At 46.2% G+C, this 21,584-nt stretch overlaps 3 protein-coding genes across 3 annotated transcripts in view; 2 read left to right on the top strand and 1 right to left on the bottom strand.

Moving 5' to 3' along the window:
• Window positions 1-21,584, top strand: part of LOC126961287 (60S ribosomal protein L34-like) — a 563,491-nt gene that overhangs the window by 414,701 nt on the left and 127,206 nt on the right. The window lies entirely within an intron of this gene.
• PEBP4 (phosphatidylethanolamine binding protein 4) overlaps window positions 1-21,584 on the bottom strand; it is a 478,151-nt gene that overhangs the window by 403,613 nt on the left and 52,954 nt on the right. The gene's annotated exons all lie outside the window — the stretch shown is intronic.
• Window positions 2,608-21,584, top strand: part of LOC126961282 (tumor necrosis factor receptor superfamily member 10B-like) — a 21,220-nt gene continuing 2,243 nt past the window's right edge. Inside the window, exons 1-5 of the mRNA XM_050801458.1 lie at window positions 2,608-3,177; window positions 11,861-11,965; window positions 19,124-19,253; window positions 20,593-20,793; window positions 21,408-21,584. The exon at window positions 21,408-21,584 is cut by the window's right edge and continues 2,243 nt beyond it. Coding sequence (XP_050657415.1) covers window positions 2,949-3,177; window positions 11,861-11,965; window positions 19,124-19,253; window positions 20,593-20,793; window positions 21,408-21,426 — 684 coding nt within the window. The 5' untranslated portion in view covers window positions 2,608-2,948 and the 3' untranslated portion in view covers window positions 21,427-21,584. The remainder of the gene's footprint in view (window positions 3,178-11,860; window positions 11,966-19,123; window positions 19,254-20,592; window positions 20,794-21,407) is intronic.

Below are 21,584 nucleotides of genomic sequence, written 5' to 3'. Positions count from 1 at the left end.
AAAAAAAAAAAAAAAAGAGAAATACTAAAGTATTTTTTTTCCAGAAAGTTCACTGGTGCTGTCAAATTTGAAGAAGTGGCAGGCTCTGACTGGTGAGTGATTGTAGTAGGTCAAGCTGGTCTTAGAGCAGCAGCAGGTTGTGTCAATAGATATTAGATAGAACTATTAATAGTTTCAGGTTACGGCTACCAGGCTTACAGAAAATTGCAGTTTGGGGGTAATACAGTGATTTTTTTTTTCCCCATGACCTCTTGACTCTGTTTTACTTGACATTTAGAATGACCCAATTTGTGCGATCAACTTTCACATTCTCCTTCCCAACTCTATGACCGGGACGTTGACGACTGTCCATGAGCCAGAAAAAAATCCAAGTACAGGGGCTTTTGCTGCTGTTCAAATCTTCCATCAACACTAGGAAAACAGCATGCAATCCAACCCACCTAGCCGATTTGCCTTTGCCTTCCTCAATCAGAAGGGTGGCCTTCCAAATAGGATGTTGTCCATTCACCTAGGAACGACAGTCTATAAACTAAGTAGCTCTTGGTCAGTCAGTAAAGAGCTGTGTATAGGGAAGTATCCAAGTGACCCTAGAATCCAGCAGCTCCTCATCCAGTTCTAGAGTCAGTCTGAGAGGAACAGAGGCTCCCTGCTCATGAGTGTCTCCTCTTTGCCTTCCTCAGGCACCAGGATGCCATATAAACGATTTCCATTTTGTAATAGAACTCTTCTGGGACTGCCCTCCCCGTTACAGCTTTTCCAAGATCACTGAAGACATCACGAGTTTTTCAGGTTTCAAGATTATTTTATGTCCTTCAGTCATGGGGGAGCTTCAGTTAGTGTTCCATCGCAAGCTAGTAAGAGCCTCTCAAATGGAAACTTTATAGTCTAAAGGCCCAGTTCCCGGGAGGTGCTCACAGCCTTTTGCTATTAGCCCTAGTCAGTGTCCCACATAGGGCACAGAGAATGCATCGTTACCTGCAATCTGGTTTCTAGTCTACACTGTGTGGTCCACCCTCCAGGAGCAAGGGGCCTGAGGTGCGCTAAAGACTTTCCTGCAGGCTTTGGTGGCTCTGTGTTAATGCTGTCAGTCTTCCTGAAGTCCCTGTCCTCTCACCTCCTGCCTGGATCTGCACCCAGCACACATTCCTGACCCCACGCATTTCTCAGTGCCTGGGACCTGGCACACATTTCTGACCCTAACTCAGTGCCTGGGGCCTGGCAGGTGCCCAGGGTGCTCCATCGCTCAAATCCAAGCCTGTGGAGAGGATGACATTTCATTCCCAGGTTTCTGATGAACAGAAAAAATCTTGTTTCTATAGTGCTATCCTCTTCTATCCACCATGTGAGGGGTCAGGAGCCAACTGACCCCAAGGGTCTAGGAGTCGTGCCATTGACCTGAGTGCCTAGGCTCACCAGCTGGCACCCTTCAATACCACACATTGGGTCTGTCCTCACAGCGGCAGTGTGCTTAACTGGATGGGGAGGTAAGTGGCCCAAGGTCAGACAGTTGGACCTGGGTAGACACTAGACTTGGGGACAGGCTTTGGAAGACACTCCCCTGGACCTCCTCTCTCCATGGGGCCTCAGTACTAGAGCCCTCAAGGTTGGTCAGGGAGTGTCTGTGTCTCGACCATGCAAAGGGTGCCAGGCTGTGGCTAGGGATGCCCCCGGGATTCCTCTCCCTCCTACCTGCTCCTCAGCCTCTGTATGTGCCTATCATGGCCCCTGTGTCCTTCATTCTGTCCACTCATATGTTCGCTGGGCCCCTCCTTGGTGCCAGGCACCCGCTACTGAGGGGTGCCAAGACCCTGCCAGAGAAGCTTGGTGCTGGGTCACAGCAGCAAAGGGACTGGAGGCAGTGGCATAAGTGTAGTGGTCAGTGAGGCCACTGTGGGAGGAGGGAGTGGGAGCGGAAGCTAAGAGTGGACTGAAGTGCTTAGGCCAGGAGGTAGTTCAGGGTTTAAGAAGAGGAGAGACAGGCTTCGCTGGGAGGGAGGAGGCTCAGGAGGGGCCTCCAGTACCTCCTCTGAACCTCACTACCCAGACTACAGCAGGGCAGTGGGCAGCGCCTCTGCTCCTTCCCCTTTTGCTGGCCACAGCCTGGACAGGACCCAGAATCAAACCACAGGCCCAGGGTCACCGCTGCCAGTAAGAACTAGTTCCTGTCCGTCCACGCAGCCACCCCCACAACTGGGGCCTTCCTGGAGGTGCTAGGGGAGGCCATGGCCCTTTTCTGAGTGCTTGGAAGTGACTCCTGGAAGTGACAAGTGACCACGCCTTTTTCCCGCGGGTATAAAAGCAGAGGCGCACTCCGATTCTGGCAGTGCAGCTGTGGGAACCTCTCCAGGCACACGAACCCTGTGAACGATTTCTGATCGATTTTTGGGCATTTGACCAGAGGTGCAGGGGATGAGGAGCGCTTCCTACCGCTAGGGGACTTTGGGGGCAGAGCGCCCCGGCCGCCTGAAGGCCGGGGCAAGGTGCGACCCAGGACCCAGGACGGCGTCGGGAACCAGACCGTGGCCCGGATCCCCAAGACCCTAAAGTTCGTCGTCGTCATCGTCGCGGTCCTGCCGCCGGTGAGTCCCCGCCGCGGTCCCTGGCAGGAGAAGAGCGCACCTGGAGAGGGGTACGGGAGACAGGGGAACACGATGGGGCAGGGAGACAGGGGAACACGGAGCGGGTGCCTGGCTCTGGTCACCTGCGGCCGGGCATGTCCAGGCAGGACGAACCCGTCTTCGGAGTCAGGGGAAGAACTGGGTCCCCGGGCCGGGCAGGAGGGAGCAGAGAGCGCGCTCTCCCTGGCTGTCCGGTGCCCGCGAATGGAGGGAAGTTGCAGAATCGAGAGAGGGAGGGAGTCAAGGTGGAAACTATGGAGTGAACCTCCGGAAGACACAGAGCGGTTGCCTCTCTCATTAATTAATTAGTTAGTTAATAGAATTAACCCCATGTTTACATTCTTAAACGTGTTCCTTGGAGACGGGTTTAACCAACAGCCAGTGAAAAAACTTTCCAACGCTGTCTTTTACAATTTTCATTTCCTCTGCCCTGAAAGTGGAAGGAAGCAGTTAACGAACGTGCTTGCAGTTAGTATCTTGCACTGTCACCCGTGTGTCCCCTCTGCATCCCACAGGCAGGACCGGGGGCTCGCGCTTTCCTTCAGCGGTCCTGCCACTGGTGAGTCCTCGCCGCGGTGTAAAGTTCTCATTGTGAGTTGACTTTGTAAACTGAGATTGGTAGTAGTGTGAGCGCAAGGACATATGTATAAAATGTGCAGACTTCTAGGTCTCTTTCAGATTGATTGAGGTTTTTGCTAACAGCCCTTTTTAGGATTCCTTATATTATTTAAAAAAAAAAAAAATGCCAAAGCAAGATTACAGGAACTATGAGAGTTTGCATGTTCTTTCTACAAATTAATGCTAAATTTAGAAAAGCAGTAATATTTTGACCTCTCAAAAATTACACAACTGACTTTTAAAATAGTTTACAGTGGATGAACTTACCTGAGACAACTAAAAGAATGGCTGTGTCAGGACAGTGGCCCTGAAGAGAGAATGTGTGGATGACCAGTGTAGACAAGGCCAGCAACATGAATTTCACAGTTTTGGGAATGTGAACTCTATATGTCCCAAAGGAGACTTTGATCCTTCAGTCTTGCCTTAATTAAATGCATTTCGATGCACAATTGCTTTTTAAAATTTTGGAGCTAACACAAAGCACATTAAATGTTTTATGGCAGTACATTCAGATTGATCTTCTTTTAAACAAGGGTATTATATTTTACTGCATGGGTGAGCCACATTTTAATTCACTGTTGCTGCCTAGGGGCAGCTGGTTAGATCCCATCCTGACTTTGCCTTTGCTAATTCCAACAGCGTTGTACTAAATACCCTTGTATGTATCGTGTGTCCACGTATCTATGCGAACCAGCTTATTGGGCAACTCCTTACAAGTTGAATTCTACTTCTCTACTTCTCCTTCTGTGGGATAAATGACTTCAGAAGTTTCTTTAAATGTTCACAAATTTTCCTCCAAAGAAACCATTGAACCCAGCTTACGGTCACACGTAGTCCACAGATGTGCCTGTGCCCCTACACCCTTGCTACACTTAGCTTTCATTCGTTACTAGTCTAAGATGTAAAACATGACACATCACATTGCTATGTATTTTTGTTTCTTCATGGTATTAGGAATTTTCAAGGATACAGGAGTTTTTGGTACTGGGAGTAGATGACCAGGGGATCCAGATGAGACAGTAGGGGAGGGCGGCAGGGAGGACTGAATTCACAGCTGTGCACCTGGAAAACCATGGTCAGCTGGGGCCAGTCCCTGCCACCCACCATACCTGTGAATGGAGGTAAGGTCTCCGTCCTCAGGCTGTCAGGGTGACTTCAGATGAGCCTGGAGCTGAGCTCAGTTCCTGACACCAGGTCCTGACTCTGTCAGTGCTGGGCTGGTCCAGTCACCTGGCGTGCCAGGTCCTTCCACGCCATTCCTCTCTCTATCAAAGTAGGAATTGAGAAGTTCTGACTGCTCAGAATTCCGGACTCTCAGGATGTGAAGGACTCCTGAGATTGAAGGCTGTGAATGGCTGGGCCCTGCCTTGCTCCCCCTCTGGCTCTGTGTCTCTGGTGTGGCCCCAGCTCCTACCTGTAAAGTGAAGAGGAGATAAAAGTCTTCAGCAACCCTGTGTAAACCTCAGAGGGCTGTGTTAGCAGGTGTGGGAGGACAGATCACATCCTCAGGGCTGGTGTCAGTCACTCTGGACTGGATCCCCGAGGCACCTGTCCTCCACCCAGCAGAGGGTGCACCTGCTTCTACTTGCACCTCGGTACTGGCTCCCTGAGCTTGTGGCAGAAGCTTCTAAAGACTAGGTTGGAGCACCATGGGGAGGGGCCATGGAAGAACAGAGGAGCCAGACCTCAAGTGAGGACAGCGATGACACTGCAGGGCCACAGCCTGGTTTAACTGTTATGCTTGCAGTTGTCCTTCTGGTAGGCACATGGCCTGGGTTGCAGTTTGAAGAGTGAGCAGGAAATGTCTCTATCCAGGTGGCTGCAGACGGCTACTCACCCAGCCCCTACTGAGAGGCCACAGTTCCAGTTCTGGTCCCCTGTCCTGTATCCAGGAGTAGCAGGGCAGTGAGGCTCTAGCTTCTAGGTCAGGGATGGGGACAGTGGGGACAGTGCCATGCCCCACGCCTGTGCTGTTGGGCAGCTAGTGTCCTGCTCCCAGCCAGTGACTGCACATCTTCGTCTAGTGGATTTTCCTAACAACCCGGGGAGATAAGGGTAGGTTGTTTTCCCTGTTTCACAAGTGGCAAAATGAGATGCAGGGCTAGAGTTCTCTGAGCAGCTGCTTCTCTGATCTCTGTCCTGCCCTTGGCCTCTGGGAGCTCCTGTGGGCCCTCAGCAGAGTCCGCAGGGCTCTTGGAGCCTGTCCTTCGGCCATGAGCTGAGGCCACCACTGCGCTCACTTCATAGGCTTGGGGGGAAAGTGATTCATCCAGGAAGTAGACAGTGAGCTCTTTACTCTGGGAATACCAGTGCCTGGAGTCTGCTGAAGACAGGGAGGACAAATGAACCTCATGTGAATCCTGCTCCCCGGAGCCCACAGTGTGGTGGGAGAGGTGACACCAGGGATTATATAACTAATAGGGGGTAGCATGAGGGAGGCCTGAGATCTCACCACCCTTTGCTCCCCCTCCTCCAGAGAGGCCATGCTGGAGGGAGATCATGTCCTTGCAAGGCCATAGGATGTGGTATTGTTGGCCTGGAAGATGTGGTTTGATTATAGTCACCATTGAGGGTCATGGAGGGAAGCTAAGCTCTCCTTTAGACTTTTTTATTCTGGCTGGGCCAGAGAATTAAATTGACATAAGACAGTTCCACTGGAGACAAGCATACACATTTATTTAATGCAAGTTTTACCTGGCATGGAAGAACCAGTGAGAGTCAGTTACTTATTTAGTGAATTAGACCAAGTAACTCGTGAAGAAGCAAGTAATTATGTGGGGAGCTAAAAAGATGATAGTGGATCCATTCTAACATGGTCTGCGCAGTACCCTCTTGGCCTCGACTTTTCATCCTTCAAATAAGGAGATTGTCGGCCGGGCGCGGTGGCTCACGCCTGTAATCCCAGCACTTTGGGAGTCCAAGGCAGGCAGATCACAAGGTCAGGAGATCAAGACCATCCTGGCTAACATGGTGAAACCCCGTCTCGACTGAAAATACAAAAAAAATTAGCAGAGTGTGGTGGTGGGCGCCTACAGTCCCAGTTACTGGGGAGGCTGAGGCAGGAGAATGGCGATAACCCAGGGGGCGAAGTTTGCAGTGAGCTGAGATCGCGCCACTCCACTCCAGCCTGGGAGACAGAGCGAGACTCCGTCTCAAAAAAAAAAAAAAAAAAAGAAAGAAAGAAAAAAAAAAAAGGAGATTGTCCTGTGTTTTCCAGGGGACTTTCATCCCCTGCTTTTAGGAAACACAAAAGAGGTCAAAGGATCTTCTTGCACCTGCTGTTTTTCAATAGCCTTTAATTCATAATAGTCAATGGACCAGGGTGGTGGGCAGGTGCGATGGCTCACACCTGTAGTCCTCCCAAGACAGGCAGATCACCTGAGCCCAGGAGTTCAAGACCAGCCAGGGCAACATAGCAAAACCCTATCTCTACAAACAAAACAAAACAAAACAAAACAAAATAAAACAAAAACCAGAAAAACACAGAAAATTATGTCATGTGAAAGAATCCACACAGAATGCTTACCATCTGATTCCATTTCTTATTAAAATTCAATCTATTCTGACAAAAAACAGAAGAATTATTGCTGGAGACATAGGAGCAAAGCAGAAGAGAGGATTACATTGAAGAATGAAGAAATTCTGGGGTGTGGTGGACATGACATTTTCTTATCGTAGTGATAGTTTCTCAGTGTACACACACGTGTCAATCTACCAAACTGCATGCTTTAAAAATGTATACTTTGTGGCCGGGTTCGGTGGCTCACGCCTGTAATCCCAGCACTTTGGGAGGCTGAGGCGGGCAGATCACGAGGTCAGGAGATCGAGACCATCCTGGCTAACACGGTGAAACCCCACCTCTACTAAAAAATACAAAAAAATTAGCCGGGCGTGGTGGCAGGCGCCTGTAGTCCCGGCTACTCGGGAGGCTGAGGCAGGAGAATGGCGTGAACGTGGGAGGCGGAGCTTGCAGTGAGCCGGGATCCGGCCACTGCACTCCAGCCTGGGCCACAGAGTGAGACTCTGTCTCAAAAACAAAACAAAACAAAAAAAGGCACTTTGTTTCATATCCATTATACCTCAATAAATCTATTTTTAAAAACCTTCAACAGAATATAAACACTTGAGTGTATACTGTATTCCCTATAGCACTTGCACATAGATCATGGAACTATGTTGCATAAAAAGTCAGTATCCAATTAAAATGGAATTCTAAAAAGTAATTAACATTAAAATGTGCAAGGGAAAGAGGAGCAAAAAAATTAGACTAGACAATCGTAGCTTAAATGGTAAACTTATAGGTCTGTTTCAACTATATCAATTATTGCACTACCTGTAAAGCCACTGAGCACTACAGTGCAATGGTAGAAATAGTTGGAAGGGCAGAAAAAGCAAGACTCAACTATATCTTGTCTATATGAGATGGGCCTTAAAAGGAAGACACAGATACTCTCTGTTGAAAGTAAATAGATGGAAAAAGATACACCATGCAGAGTGTAAGGCCAAGAAAACTGCCGTGGCTATCTCAGTATCAGATGAAGCTGATTTTGTTAGCGGTGGATGAGATCCGAGTTACCCTACGTTGAAGGCGGCGAATCCATAGGGGTCCACAGCACCTTCAGCTCTTCCCCACCTGAGAAGAAAGAATTGGACTGAGGGGCGTGAGGCAGAAGGAGAGATGGAGGCAAGTTTCAGAGCAGGAGTGAAAGTTCATGGCCGGGCGCGGTGTCTCAAGCCTGTAATCCCAGCACTTTGGGAGGCCGAGGCGGGCGGATCACAAGGTCAGGAGATCGAGACCACAGTGAAACCCCGTCTCTACTAAAAATACAAAAAATTAGCCGGGCGTGGTGGCGGCGCCTGTAGTCCCAGCTACTCAGGAGGCTGAGGCAGGAGAATGGCGGGAACCCGGGAGGCGGAGCTTGCAGTGAGCCGAGATCGCGCCACTGCACTCCAGCCTGGGCAACAGCGTGAGAGTCCGTCTCAAAAAAAAAAAAAAAAAAAAAAAAAAAAAGAAAGTTCATTAAAAAGCTTTAGAACAGGAAGGAAAGGAAGGAAGGGAAAGAAAAGAAGGGAAGTACTTGGAAGATGGCCAAGCAGATGACTTGCAAAACAGTGCACAGCTGGCCCGCCTGAGTCAGGGTTTTATAGGTTGGCATACTTCTGGGATCTTGCCTTACTTCTCCCCACTCCTCAAATCTTATTGGGAAGCTGCTGATCAGTTTCAGGGGTTTTCTATGTATTAGGAGACTCTTTTTCTGGCATCGGCTGTAACCAGTTACTACTTTAGAGACACGGTTATCAACCACCTGATGGTCACCCAACGCTGCTGGTGTCAGAAGCGGGGAGCCCTCTCCTGCCCTGCTCATACCTGACTAGCTACCTACTGTAACAATTTTAGGACACAGAATATTATGGGAGATCAAATATCTCCCATATTTGTATGGGACCTTTGTAGTTAAAAAGGTTAACTCTTCAAGGAGTGTAATAATAACAACAAATTGTATATGCCTAGTAATACAGCTTCAAAACACATGATGCAAAAACAGAATTAAAAAGAGATTAAATCAGCTGTTTCTCTGCACTTGGTAGCATGATCAGATGAAAACGCTAGTAAAGTGGCAAGCGACCTGCACACTGTGAACCACCTTGATTTAACTGACATTTAAAGAGCAAATGGAACATCCACTGAACACTCATTCCTTTCTATGATCATGATACTTTCACCAAGATAGACCAGGTTCTGGGCTATAAAACACATGATGTGATCTCTAAACTTAATGAAACTAAACTGGAAATCAGTAACAATATTCATACAGAATTCTAAAATTTTGAAATTGAACAACACACTTCTAAAAATCTGTGGTTCAGAGAAGAAATCAAAAGGGAAGGTAAGATATTTATTTCAAAGTAAATAATAATGACAATATAATACATCAAAACTGGTAGGAAATGGCTAACAGTGCTCGGGGTGAAATATACAGCTTTCAATGTTTCTATTAAAAAATTGGGGGCTGGGGAAGTGAATTACAGAGGAAGGGCATGCAGTTCCTTTGTGGAGTGATAAAAATATTCTAAAATTGATTATAGTGATGATTGCATAGCTATGAGTATATTAAAAACTATTGAAATATAGACTTTAAATGGGTGAATTATATGAATCACCATAATTACTAACTATGGAAATTGTGTCTCACTAAAGCTGTCAAAAAAAGAAAAAACATGAAAATTATGGCCTGAGGAGCTACGTTAATCAATCATAAAATATAAGTGTAGGCCAGGCGCGGTGGCTCAAGCCTGTAATCCCAGCACTTTGGGAGGCCGAGACGGGCGGATCACGAGGTCAGGAGATCGAGACCATCCTGGCTAACACGGTGAAACCCCGTCTCTACTAAAAAATACAAAAAACTAGCCGGGCGAGGTGGCGGGCGCCTGGAGTCCCAGCTACTCGGGAGGCTGAGGCAGGAGAATGGCAGGAACCCGGGAGGCGGAGCTTGCAGTGAGCTGAGATCTGGCCACTGCGCTCCAGCCTGGGCGACAGAGCGAGACTCCGTCTCAAAAAATATATATATATATATAAAAGTGTAAATTTAAACCAAACAAAGTAATAGGAAGGAACATAAATCAAGGAAATAGAATACAAACCACAAAAAGAATTGACCAAACGATCTGTGTGTGGTGGCTTACGCCTGTAATCCCAGTACTTTGGGAGGCCCAGGCAGGCAGAACACTTGAGCTCAGGAGTTAGACCACTCTGGGCAACAAGGCGAAACCCTAGCTCTACAAAATATGCAAAAATTAGATAGGCATTGTGGCACACGCCTGTCTGTGGGGACTGAGGTGGCAGGACCACTGGAGCCCGGGAGGCAGAGGAGGCAAAGGTTGAAGTGAACCGAGATTACACCACTGCACTCCAACATGGAGGTCAGAGGGAGACCCTGTCTCCAAATAAATAAATAAATAAATAAATAAATAAAAAGACAAAATGAAAAGTTGGTCTTCTGAAAGGATTTTAAAAAACACTCATAAACCCCTCATTAGATGAGAGGGAGTAAGAGTGTGAGAGCAGAGAAAGGAGACGCAGACATTGCCTGAACCTAGAGGGACTCCAGCCTGGGAAGGAAGGATTTGGGAAACATGGGTTAGCTTCACTGTCACCAACTACGGGACAGGCTTTGATGTGGAAGAAGGCTACGTTTTGTCTTGTTTAGATGGAGGCAGTTGAATTGAGCCCAACATAAACAGCTTTCATTGTAATCATTTTGGTTTTGCTTAAATTAATTTCTTACTTTTAAACACTCACAACTTAAAGCAAAGTTACAAAAACTGTACAATAAAAACATTTGAAAAAATAGCTGTTGATGTGATGAAAGGTGTTATTGAATTATTTAGTGTGTACTTTCTACAAACAAGGAAATTAACATCAACACGTTACCACTATCTAATACCCAGACTCTATTCCGATTTCTCCAGTTGTCTTCCAGTTGTCATTTATAACATAGAGATCATGGCCAGAATCCCTGAATTGCTGTTTCATTTTTTTTTTGTCACTCTTTGATATTTAGTGGGAACAGTTTGTCAAGGTCCTTTGTAAAGCAGTAATTAATTACTTCATGTTTGATGCTATATCCTGACTTTCTGTAAGGTTATATATATTATAACCCTCATTTGTAAAACTGAGTATGTTTATGTGTGTGTCTGTGTGTATTTGTGTGCGTGTGAAGGAGAGAGACAGAATTCACCTATTGGTCAATTAAACACTTGGTGAAACGAAATATGTTAAATGCTATTTCTGCATGAAGGGCTCATAAGTGTTTTTAAAAAATTCTTATAAAATCTTTTCTTTCCAACCACAGTGGTGTGTGCCTGTTATCCACATTTCTTGGGAGACTGAGGCAGGAGGATCACTTCAGGCCAGGAGTTCGAGCCTATAGTAAGATATGATCACACCTGTGAATAGCCACTGCATTCCAGCCTGGGCAACATAGCAAGGCTCTGTATCAAAAAAACAAAAATAACTCTTCTTGCTCACATTTTCTGGGATAAATGTATTTTATGTTTTAATATGAGAAAAGGATACAGAGGTGTTTTCCTTTGTCTTTTCATTTTGGTTTTTTTGTTTTGTTTTGTTTTGTTTTGTTTTTTTTGAAACGGAATCTCGCTCTGTCACCAGGCTGGAGTGCAATGGCGCGATCTCGGCTCACTGCAATCTCTGCCTCTCAGGGTCAAGCTATTCTTCTGCCTCAGCCTCCCGAATACCTAGAATTACAGGTGTGCACCACCATGCCCAGCTAATTTTTGTATTTTTAGTAGAGACAGGGTTTCACCGTGTTGGCCAGGATGGTCTCAATCTCTTGACCTCATGATCCACTCACCTTGGCCTCCCAAATTGCTGGGATTACAGGCATGAGCCATCACACCTGCCCATTTTTTTTTTTTAATAGAAAATAGCTGGCCCTAACAGGCCAAGGGATAAACATGGATATGAAAGAATGAAAGTTTGGAGCTGGAAAAAATGTTCAAGCGCTGATGGATTTTGTCACTTGGGGTGAAGGGAATGTGAGATGGACCCTGGGAGGGGTGAGGTCTGGAAGCCACTCACGCCCATCTCTCCTTTGTCCCCACAGGTCCTAGCTTACTCTGCCACCACTGCCCGGCAGGAGGAAGTTTCCCAGCAGACAGTGGCCCACAGCAACAGTGGCACAGCTTCCAAGAGGAGAAGTGTCCAGCAGGTGCACTCTTATTTTTAAAAATCAGTTTATTTTTAATTGACAGATAAACATTGTATATATTTATGATGTACATCATGAGGTTTTGAAATATGCATGCGTTGTGGAATGGCTAAATGAAGCTAATTCACATACTTATCATGTATTCGTGGTAAGAACACTTAAAAATCTTCTCAGCAATTTTCAGCTGTATGGATACAGAGCCCTGGCATAAGCCCTCTTTGCCCTTTTTATGTGGGGGTTCTGTAGCCTTCCTTATCTATGGATTCTACATCCATGGTTGCAACAAACCACATATCAAAAATATGCGGAAAAAATAAAAATGATAATATGTCAATAAAAGTAGATAAAAGCAATGCAATATAGCACTTATTTACATATCATGTCTGTTGCATTAGGTAGTACAAGTATTCTAGAGAAGATTTAAAGCATATATGCCTGGGTTTTATGCAATACTATCCCAATTTATATCAGGGACTTGAGTATGTGCCGAGTTTGTTCCATGGAATATATTCCCTGTGGATAGAAGGAAGGACTGTACAACACATTGTTTTAATAACTGTAGTCACCATGTTCCACAATACATCTCTTGAATTTATTCTCCCTAACTGAAATTTTGTATCCTTTGACTAACATCTCCCCAATCCACCATCCAACTCAAGCCCTGATAATCACCATTCGACTCTCCACCTCTCTGAGATCAACTTTTTCTGATTCCACATATGTGAGATCGTGAAGTGTTTGTCTTTCTGTGCCTGGCTTATTTCACTTAGCATAGTACCCTCCAGGTTCATCCATGCTGTCACAAATGACAGAATTTCCTTCTTTTTAAAGGCTAAATAATATTCCATTGTGTCTGTGTGTCACATTTTCTTTAACTTTTCATCCATTCATGGACACGTAGGTTGATTCCATGTCTTGACCATTGTAAATGCTCCACTGCATGTGGGAGGGAAGGTATCTCTTCAACATACTGATGTCATTTCCTTTGGATGTACGCCCAATAGGGGGATTGCTAGATTATATAGTTGTTCTATTTTTTGTTTTCTGAGGAACCTCCATACTGCTTTCCATAATGGCTGTACTAATTTCCATTCCCACCAACAGTGTACCAGCATTCCTTTTTCTCCCTATCATCATCAACACTTGTTATCTTTTGTCTTTTTGGTAATAGCCATTCTTATAGGTGTGAAGTGATATTTGATTGTGGTTTTAATTTGCACTTCCCTGATGGTTAGTGATGCTGAGCATTTTTTTTCATATACTTGTTGGCCACTTCTGTGTCTCCTTTTGAGAAGTGTCTATTCAGGTCCCATGCCCATGTATCCATTTTACTTGGATTATTTGATTGCATGCTATTGAGATGTTTGAGTTCCTGTGTATTTTTGATTTTAACCAAAATCTTGGATCTTTTGGATATTGACCTTCATTCTGTAGGTTGTCTCTTCACTCTGTTCATTGTTTCCTTTGTCATGCAGAACCTTTTTAGTCTAATGTAACCTCATTTGTCTGTTTTTCCTTTTGTTGCCTGTGCTTTTGGGGTCATAGTCAAGAAATCATTGCCTGGACCAACATCATGAAAAATTTCCTCTATGTTTTCTTGTGGGTTTTACCATTCTAGGTCTTATGTTTTAATCTTTAGTCCATTTTGAATTAATTTTTACATATAATGTGAGATAAAGGTCTTATATCATTCTTCTGCATGTCGATATCTACTTTTCTCAATACCATTTATTGAAGAGACTATCCTTTCCCCATTTTGTGTTCTTGGTATCTTTCTCACAATCAATCGACTGTAAATGCATTGATTTATACCTGGGTTCACTATTTTGTTCCATCAGTTTATTTATCATTGTTATGCCATTACCATTCAGTTTTGATTACTATACTTTCGTAATATATTTTAAAATCAGGTCATATGATGCCTCCATCTTTGTTCTTTTGTTTGTTTTGCTTAAGATCACTTTGGCTATTTGAAGTCTTTTTTAGTTCCATACAAATTTTAGAATTGTTTTCTCTATTTTGGCGAAAAATGTCATTGGAATTTTAGTAGGCATTGCATTGAATCTATAGATCACTTTGGGTAGTATGGACGATTAAACAATATTGAGTTTTCTAATCCATGAATGTGTACTGTCTTTCCGTTTATTTTTGTTACTTTCCATTTCTTCATCAATGTTTTACAGTTTTCAGATCTTTCACCTCTGTCATAAATTTATTTAAAAGAGTTGCTGCCTTGACATCCATTTGTAGGTCTGATATAAGTTGTTTAAAACCCAATCATACCACAGCATCGTTTGCCCAGTTAGTAATTCCTTTCCCTGTTCAAATGTTTTTGATATAGCACATTTGTTCTTCATCTCCCTGACCCCAAACCCAATACATCCCACAGCAGCTCACTACAATGAAACCTAGTGGTTCGGCAGGGCATGGTGGCTCATGCCTGTAATGCCAGCACTTCGGGAGGCCAAGGCAGGAGGATCACCTGAAGTCGGGAGTTTGAGACCAGCCTGTCTAACATGGAGAAACCCCGTATCTACTAAAAAAAAAAAAAAAAATTAGTGGAGCATGGTGGTGGATGCCTGTAATCCCACCTACTTGGGAGACTGAGGCAGAAGAATCGCTTGAATCTGGGAGGCAGAGGTTGTGGTGAGCCAAGATCGCGCTATTGCACTCCAGCCTAGGCAACGAGAACAAAACTCTGTCTCAAAAAAAAAAAAAAAAAAAAAAAAAAAAAGAAAGAAAAGAAACTTAACGGTTCACACCAGAGTTGTGTAAATAAGCATAAAGAAGTTTCTTGTGAACATCTTGGGAAATCTCCTGGATCCCCATCAGGGCAAGGCTAGATTTTATAGCCACTCTACAGAGAGAAATGTCAAGACCAAATCAGAAGAAAATACAGCTACCTACTTGGCTAAATTTATTCCTAAGTTATTTATTTATTTATTTGTAGCTATTGTAAGTGGGATTTTTCAGATAGTTTCTCTCTCTCTCTCTCTCTCTCTCTTTCTTTCTTTTTTTTTTTTTTTTTTTTTTTTTGAGACTGAGTTTCACTCTTGCTGCCCAGACTGGAGTGCAATGGCACAATCTTGGCTCATTGCAACCTCTGCCTCTTGGGTTCAAGAGACTCTCCTGCCTCAGCCTCCCAAGTAGCTGGGATTACAGGCACCTGCCACTACACCCAGTTAATTTTTGTACTTTTAGTAGAAACAGGGTTTCACCATGTTAGCCAGGCTGGTCTCTAACTCCTGACCTCAGGTGATCCACCCACCCTGGTCTCCCAAAGTACTGGGATTACAGGCGTGAGCCACTGCTTCCAGCCCAGATAGTTTCTTTTTAGTGTATAGAAACACTTCTGAATTTGTTAGTTTATTTCATGTCCAACTTTATTTTACACTGATAACCACTTATCTTTGCTCTTATAAAAATCTCGACACTTTTCCTCCCCCTGCCTTATTTTGTTTTTGACATCATTATTTATATCTTTTTTTTTTTTGGCAACTCTAGCTCTGTTGCCCAGGCTGGAGTGCACTGGCATGATATTGGCTCACTGCAACCTCTGCCTACTGGGTTTAAGTGATTCTCCTGCCTCAGCCTCCTGAGTATCTGGGATTACAGGCGCCTGCCACCATGCCCAGCTAATTTTTGTATTTTTAGTAGAGTCGGGATTTCACCATGTTAGCCAGACTGGTCTTGAACTCCTGACCTCAGAAGCTCCACCTGCCTTGGCCTCCCAAAGTGCTGGGATTACAGGCGTGAGCCATTGAACCAGCCCTATTTACATCTTTTTATGTTGTGTACTCCTTAACAAATGGCATTAACTATCACTTAAAACAAAATTTTTGTCTTTTGACATTTATACTGATGCAAGTGATTTATACACTACCATGATTGTATTAGAATATTCTGAACTTGGCCAGGCACGGTGGCTCGGCTTACTGTAAGCTCTGCCTCCCGGGTTCATGCCATTTTCCCGCCTCAGCCTCCCTAGTAGCTGGGACTACAGGTGCTCACCACCATGCCTGGCTGATTTTTTTTTTATTTCTTAGTAGAGACGGGATTTCACCAAGTTAGCTAGGGTGGTCTTGATCTCCTGACCTCGTGATCCACCCGCCTCGGCCTCCCAAAGTGCTGGGATTATAGGCGTGAGCCACCACGCCCAACCTGTAATTATACTTTCTGCACCTTTCTCTTTCTCTGATGCTCCTTGGACCATGATAATACCTATATTGTTTTGCTTCATGGTAACCCATCAGTACTGTTGGTTTTCTTCTCTCTTTTTCATTCTTTTTTTTCTTTTTGTTCCTGTGATTTGGAGATTTCAAATGATCTGTCTTCAAGCTCACTGATCCTTTCTTCTGCTTAATCAACTCTGCTGTTGAAGCTCTCTATTGGATTTTTTATTTCATATATTGTGTTGTTCAATTCCAGAATTTCTGTTTGGTCCTTTATTATGGTGTCTGTATGTTTATTAAACTTCTCATTTTGTTAATGTATTGTCTTTCTGACTTCACTTACTTGTCTATCTGTATTTTTTTTGTAGCTGACTAAGCTTCTTTAAAATGAGTATTTTCAGTTCTTTGTCAGGCTGTTGTAAATCTCCATTTGTTTAGAGTGGACTACTTGTGTTTTATTTTGTTGCTTTGGTGCTATCATGTTTCCCTGATTGCTCATGAGCCTGTGGCAATGTGCTGGAATGTGCGCTTTAAAGAAGCAGGGACTTATTCCAATATTTACAGACTGGCTTTGTCAGGGAACACCCTTCACCAGTCAGCCTGTACACAGATTTTGGTCAGGCCATGTGGTGTGGTTCAAAGGTGGTCTTGTTGCTGGTGTCCTCAGGCAAGCCGGTTTGGTATCCAGGCATGTGTGGGTAGGCCGAGAGCCTATATCCAGAAAGGTGACCTGAAGCCTCAGTCCATGGGTCCTAAACTGGCACTGGCATGGGTCTTGAGTTTGGGTCTGCAGATGTCAGCCAGGTGATGGCATGGGCCTCATCCCTAGGTCCACAGGGAAGGGCCTGGATCCTGAGTTCATGGGGACTTACCTGGCACTGGGGCAGACCTGGAAGCTGAGTCTGTGGGGGTAGGCCAGGATTCTGGGTCTGTAGTCTAGCCTTGAGGACCCCATTGAAGACTGACCTCTCATCCTTATCATATTCTTGTCTCTATGTGCTTCTAGATTTCTCTTTCCTGCACTTTCTGGCTCTTTTTCCACAGGGATGCATTGGATGATTTCTGTCAGTCAGGCACCATGCTAACGGGGGTTAAGAGGCCCTGCCCTCATGGAGCTTTCTTTCCGGGATGGTATCAAGACATACAAATAGGCTGGGTGCAGTGGCTCACACCGGTAATCCTAGCACTTTGGGAGGCCAAGGCAGGCGGATCACGAGGTCAGGAGATCAAGACTATCCTGGCCAATGTGGTGAAACCCTGTCTCTACTAAAAATATAGAAATTAGCTGTGCATGGTGGTGCATGCCTGTAATCCCAGCTACTCGGGAGGCTGAGGCAGGAAAATCACTTGAACTAGGGAGTTGGAGGTTGCAGTGAGCCGAGATGGTGCCACTGTACTCCAGCTGGGTGACAGAGCAAGACTCTGTCTAAAAAAAAAAAAAAGAAAAGAAAATACACATAAATACACATAACAGTCAGGATGTCCTGATGGGAACCATGAAGAATAGTTAAGTGATAGGTGAAACAGACAAGGTTGGTGGGGCCTCTCAGGGATGGTGATTTGGGCTGGTATTTCAAGTTGGACAGGGCCAGTCTTGCAGAGAGCCAGGAAGAGTGCTCTTGAGAAGGCCTTGCAGGAATGAGAGCCCCAGGTTTCAGGGGCTTGGGGAGACTAACAGGGAGAAGACAGGGAGCCACTGTGGTGAGTGGACAGCAAACAGGTCAGGTGGACCAGCATGGGCAGATCACATGTACAGGAGGTTGGATGTTATTTTGTGATTGAGGGTGTAAAAATAAAATATATCAGTGATGTGTATTGATTACATGTTGAAATGTAGTATTTTAGATATTTTAAGTTAAAATTATATTGTTAAAATTAATTTGGCCTCATCCTTTTTACGATTTTAATACGGCTGTCATAGAATTTGAATGTTGCGTGTGGTTTGTATTATATTTCTGTCAGCAGTGCCCATCAAAGGTATGTAATAGATGCTGAATTCATGACAAGACCAAGCCTGGAAGAGTGGATTTCTCTGTCTGGATTCCACTAAGAGCGAAAAGAGAAGTTTTTCAGCCACTGTCAGCCTCTGGGAATTCTGTGGTGACTCATTCATTGGCTTTTCTCTCCCTTCCCAGGATCTCATAGATGAGAACATACTGGAGACTGTAACCCGTGCACAGAAGGTGTGGGTTACACCAACACTTCCAACAATCTGTTTTCTTGCCTCCCATGTACAGTTTGTAAATCAGGTACAGACTGTGTGCACCTCTTGTCCAGAGGCGGAGTGTGGGACAATGAGGTGGGAGTTGTAGCCGATGTGAGTCAGGGAACCAAGTTCCAGCCCAGCTTGGTCTTCATCACCCTGTTTCATGATTATATATTTGACAGACTAAAAAAAATAGAAAGAAATCTTTTCTGTAATGCATGCCACCTGGCTGGGAAATCTTCTAAACTGTCAGCTGCAAGAGGGTAGGGGGATCATTAAAGCACAGAGAAGGCCTGATCCAGTGGACAGGGTTGGGTTTCAGCAGTGGGACGGGTCTGCTCCAGGGTCAGGCTCTCTCCCCCAGGCTCTGTGCTTCTGGCAGATGCTGGACCTCACTCAGCCTTCAGGTTCTCAGGCCCCTTCCTCCTCCCCAGCAGGCCCAGGCTTTAGGGAAGTCCCCTAAGGGCTCCTCTCCTTGCAGAGTCTCTCAGGTGATGCCCTTGCACCTCCTTTGCTATTGACTATGCCATCTAAACAATGCTTTTCCCCTAATCTGATGTAATAAATCATGAATCATGCTCCCTTTTATGACTCCTCTGAGTATTGGTGACAGCTGAAGGGTGGGTGTCCTGTATGAGCCCTGGGTATGCAGGTGCAGAAACTGGCCCTCAGAACTCCTCGGTGAACTTGGCTGAGCTGAGTAGAAGGGGGTGGGTGATAAGGAAGGTTGAGGGATACATCAGGGAAACACATTCCCAAAACCTTATGCTCTGTTGTCAGGTCAAACAAATACAAGTTCCTGCACCATGACCGGAGACCCAGTGTGTCAGTGTGAGGAAGTCATCTTCTGTGAGGAAGGCACCTTCTGGGATAGGAACTCCCCTGAGATGTGCCGGAAGTACAGCATAGGGTGAGACAGCAGCCACGGGCTCCCGGCAGCTTTCAGGAACCCAAGAAGACCTGAGTCACCTGGTACCCCTATTTCTCCGCTGACCCCATGGAGCCTCCAGACCCATGGGGTGTCCCTGAGCCTGTGGGGTCTCTTGGGTCTGCAGTGGCCCCTCCTGGTCCATCTGCCTGTCCCCACCCCTGCCCCCTGCAGCAGCCCCTTCCCACCCCTCCCCAGCATGAGTCCCCTTGGCCAGACCGACTTGTTCACTGGGCACAAGAGGCAACTTTCTAGATCCCTTGACCCTTTTCATCAAACCTAGGAAATGCAATTTCCTTTTGAAATGAGAAGAAAGCTGGGCGCGGTGGCTCACATCTGTAATCCCAGCACTTTGGGAGGCAGAGGAGAGCGGATCACTTGAGGTCAGGAGATCGAGACCAGCCTGGCCAACATGGTGAATCCCCGTCTCTACTAAAAATACAAAAATTAGCCGGGCTGGTGGCGGTCACCTGTAGTCCCAGCTACTCGGGAGGCTGAGGCAAGAGAATTGCTTTAACCCAGAAAGCGGAGCTTGCAGTGAGCCGAGATCGTGCCACTGCACTCCAGCCTGGGCGACAGAGCGAGACTCCGTCTCAAAACAAACAAACAAAAAAAAAATGAGAAGAAAACACTTGAATCCAGTCTGGGTTGTGTTTGTTGCTATACCAAACTGTTTTTAAAAATGTTATTTTTAATACTTTTTATGCAGGCAGGACCCATAAAAACAAAAGTGGCCACTACCGACAAAAGTCATAAGAAAGCTGTGGGTGGAGCTCCTTCAAGTTCCCATGAAGGCCTGAGCCAATCCAGCCGGCCTCACCCCTGGCCCCAATCCCTTAATAAGTCCTGTCTTTTCCCTATTTGGGCTTTAAGGGGCAAGAGTAATTTGTCCTTCTCTGGCCCTCTAATGTTTGCTGTGATTGGGAGGAACCAGCAGACAGGTCGGGGTGAGAGCTCACTTGTACTGTGGGTTGACTGGAGGACAGGGCTCAGCTTGTGGCCACAAGGACTTGTGACCTTCTCCTGGCGTGTGGCTCCTCCTAATGCAGGCCTCCTCTGCAGCCCAGGGAAGCTCAGAGTGTGTCCAACACAGAAGGCTCCTGTGACCCCAGAGCAGGGAGGCTGAGGGGCTGAAATGCGCATGCTCAGACTCTTTTTCAGCCTCAACAAGGGAGCTTGGGGGACCCCCTTCAGACACAAGGAGGCTATCCTTCCCATGACTCCTTCTCAGGGACATTGGAGACGGAGGGTGGCTCCCCTTTCATCCCACCTGGCCAGCTTTCCCTCAAGAGTCCTCACGTCCCTCTCTGTGTGTACCCAGGTGCCCTAGTGAGGAAGTCCAGGTCAGTAATTGTATGTCCTGGAGTGATAGCCAGTGTGTTGAAGAATTTGGCGCCAGTGCCATTGTGGAAACCTCAGCTGCTGAAGAGACAACGACCACCAGCCCAGGGACTCCTGCCTCTGCTGGTTACCTCTTATGCATCATCGTAGGGATTGTAGTTCTAATTGTGTTTCTGATTGTGTAAGTTTGCACTTTGGAAGAAATTCCTTCCTTATCTGAAGGAAGGTGGTGACTGAGGGCAGGGGCGTGGGACATTCTCTGCCCTGCCTCCTTCTGCTCTGTTCCCCCAGACAGAAATGCTCACCCCTACCCCAAGTCCTGGTGTCTCCAGCCTGGCTCTATTTCCCTCCTTGTGATCGCCCCATCCCCACATCCGGTGCACCCCCCGGACCCTGGTCTCATCAGTTCCTGGAGCTGGGGGTCCCCACATCTCCCAGCCAAGTCTGGGAGATAGCAGGGCCAGTTCTTCCCATCTTCAGGCCCAGCCAGGCGTGGGGCAGTCAGTTCCTCAACTGGGTGACAAGGGTGAGGATGAGAAGTGGTCACGGGATTTATTCAGCCTTGGTCAGAGCACAACACAGAGATTTTCCACGTGTTGGTTTTACTCTAGTTCCCCTTCTCATCCCCCTTCCTCAGGGTGTCTCTGAATTGGAAGGCCCCCTTCTTGTCCCCAGCCCCAGGGCTCCTTGTCCAGTGTCCCTGCCCCCAGCCCACCCCTGCGCCCCACTGTCCTCTGGGAGAGAGGTGCTGCATGGGCCCCTCCCCGCCTGCTAAGGAGACTCCTCCTTTTCCAGGTGGTTGAAGAGGCCCTGAACGTGTGGACAGAATGACTTGGTTTCTCCAGAAACTGGAAGCCTCATGGGCTGAGGAACTGCCTCCCACCCACAGCAGAACCAGGTGGACATAATCCTTTCTCCTCATGGCTGCCCTGACTCTCTGAAGTGGCTTGGGACTCTGGGCTGACTGTGGGG

This window comes from Macaca thibetana, chromosome 8 (genome assembly GCF_024542745.1).
Source record: "Macaca thibetana thibetana isolate TM-01 chromosome 8, ASM2454274v1, whole genome shotgun sequence".
Taxonomy (NCBI): Eukaryota; Metazoa; Chordata; class Mammalia; order Primates; family Cercopithecidae; genus Macaca; species Macaca thibetana.
This window is presented reverse-complemented; position numbering and strand designations above follow the sequence as displayed.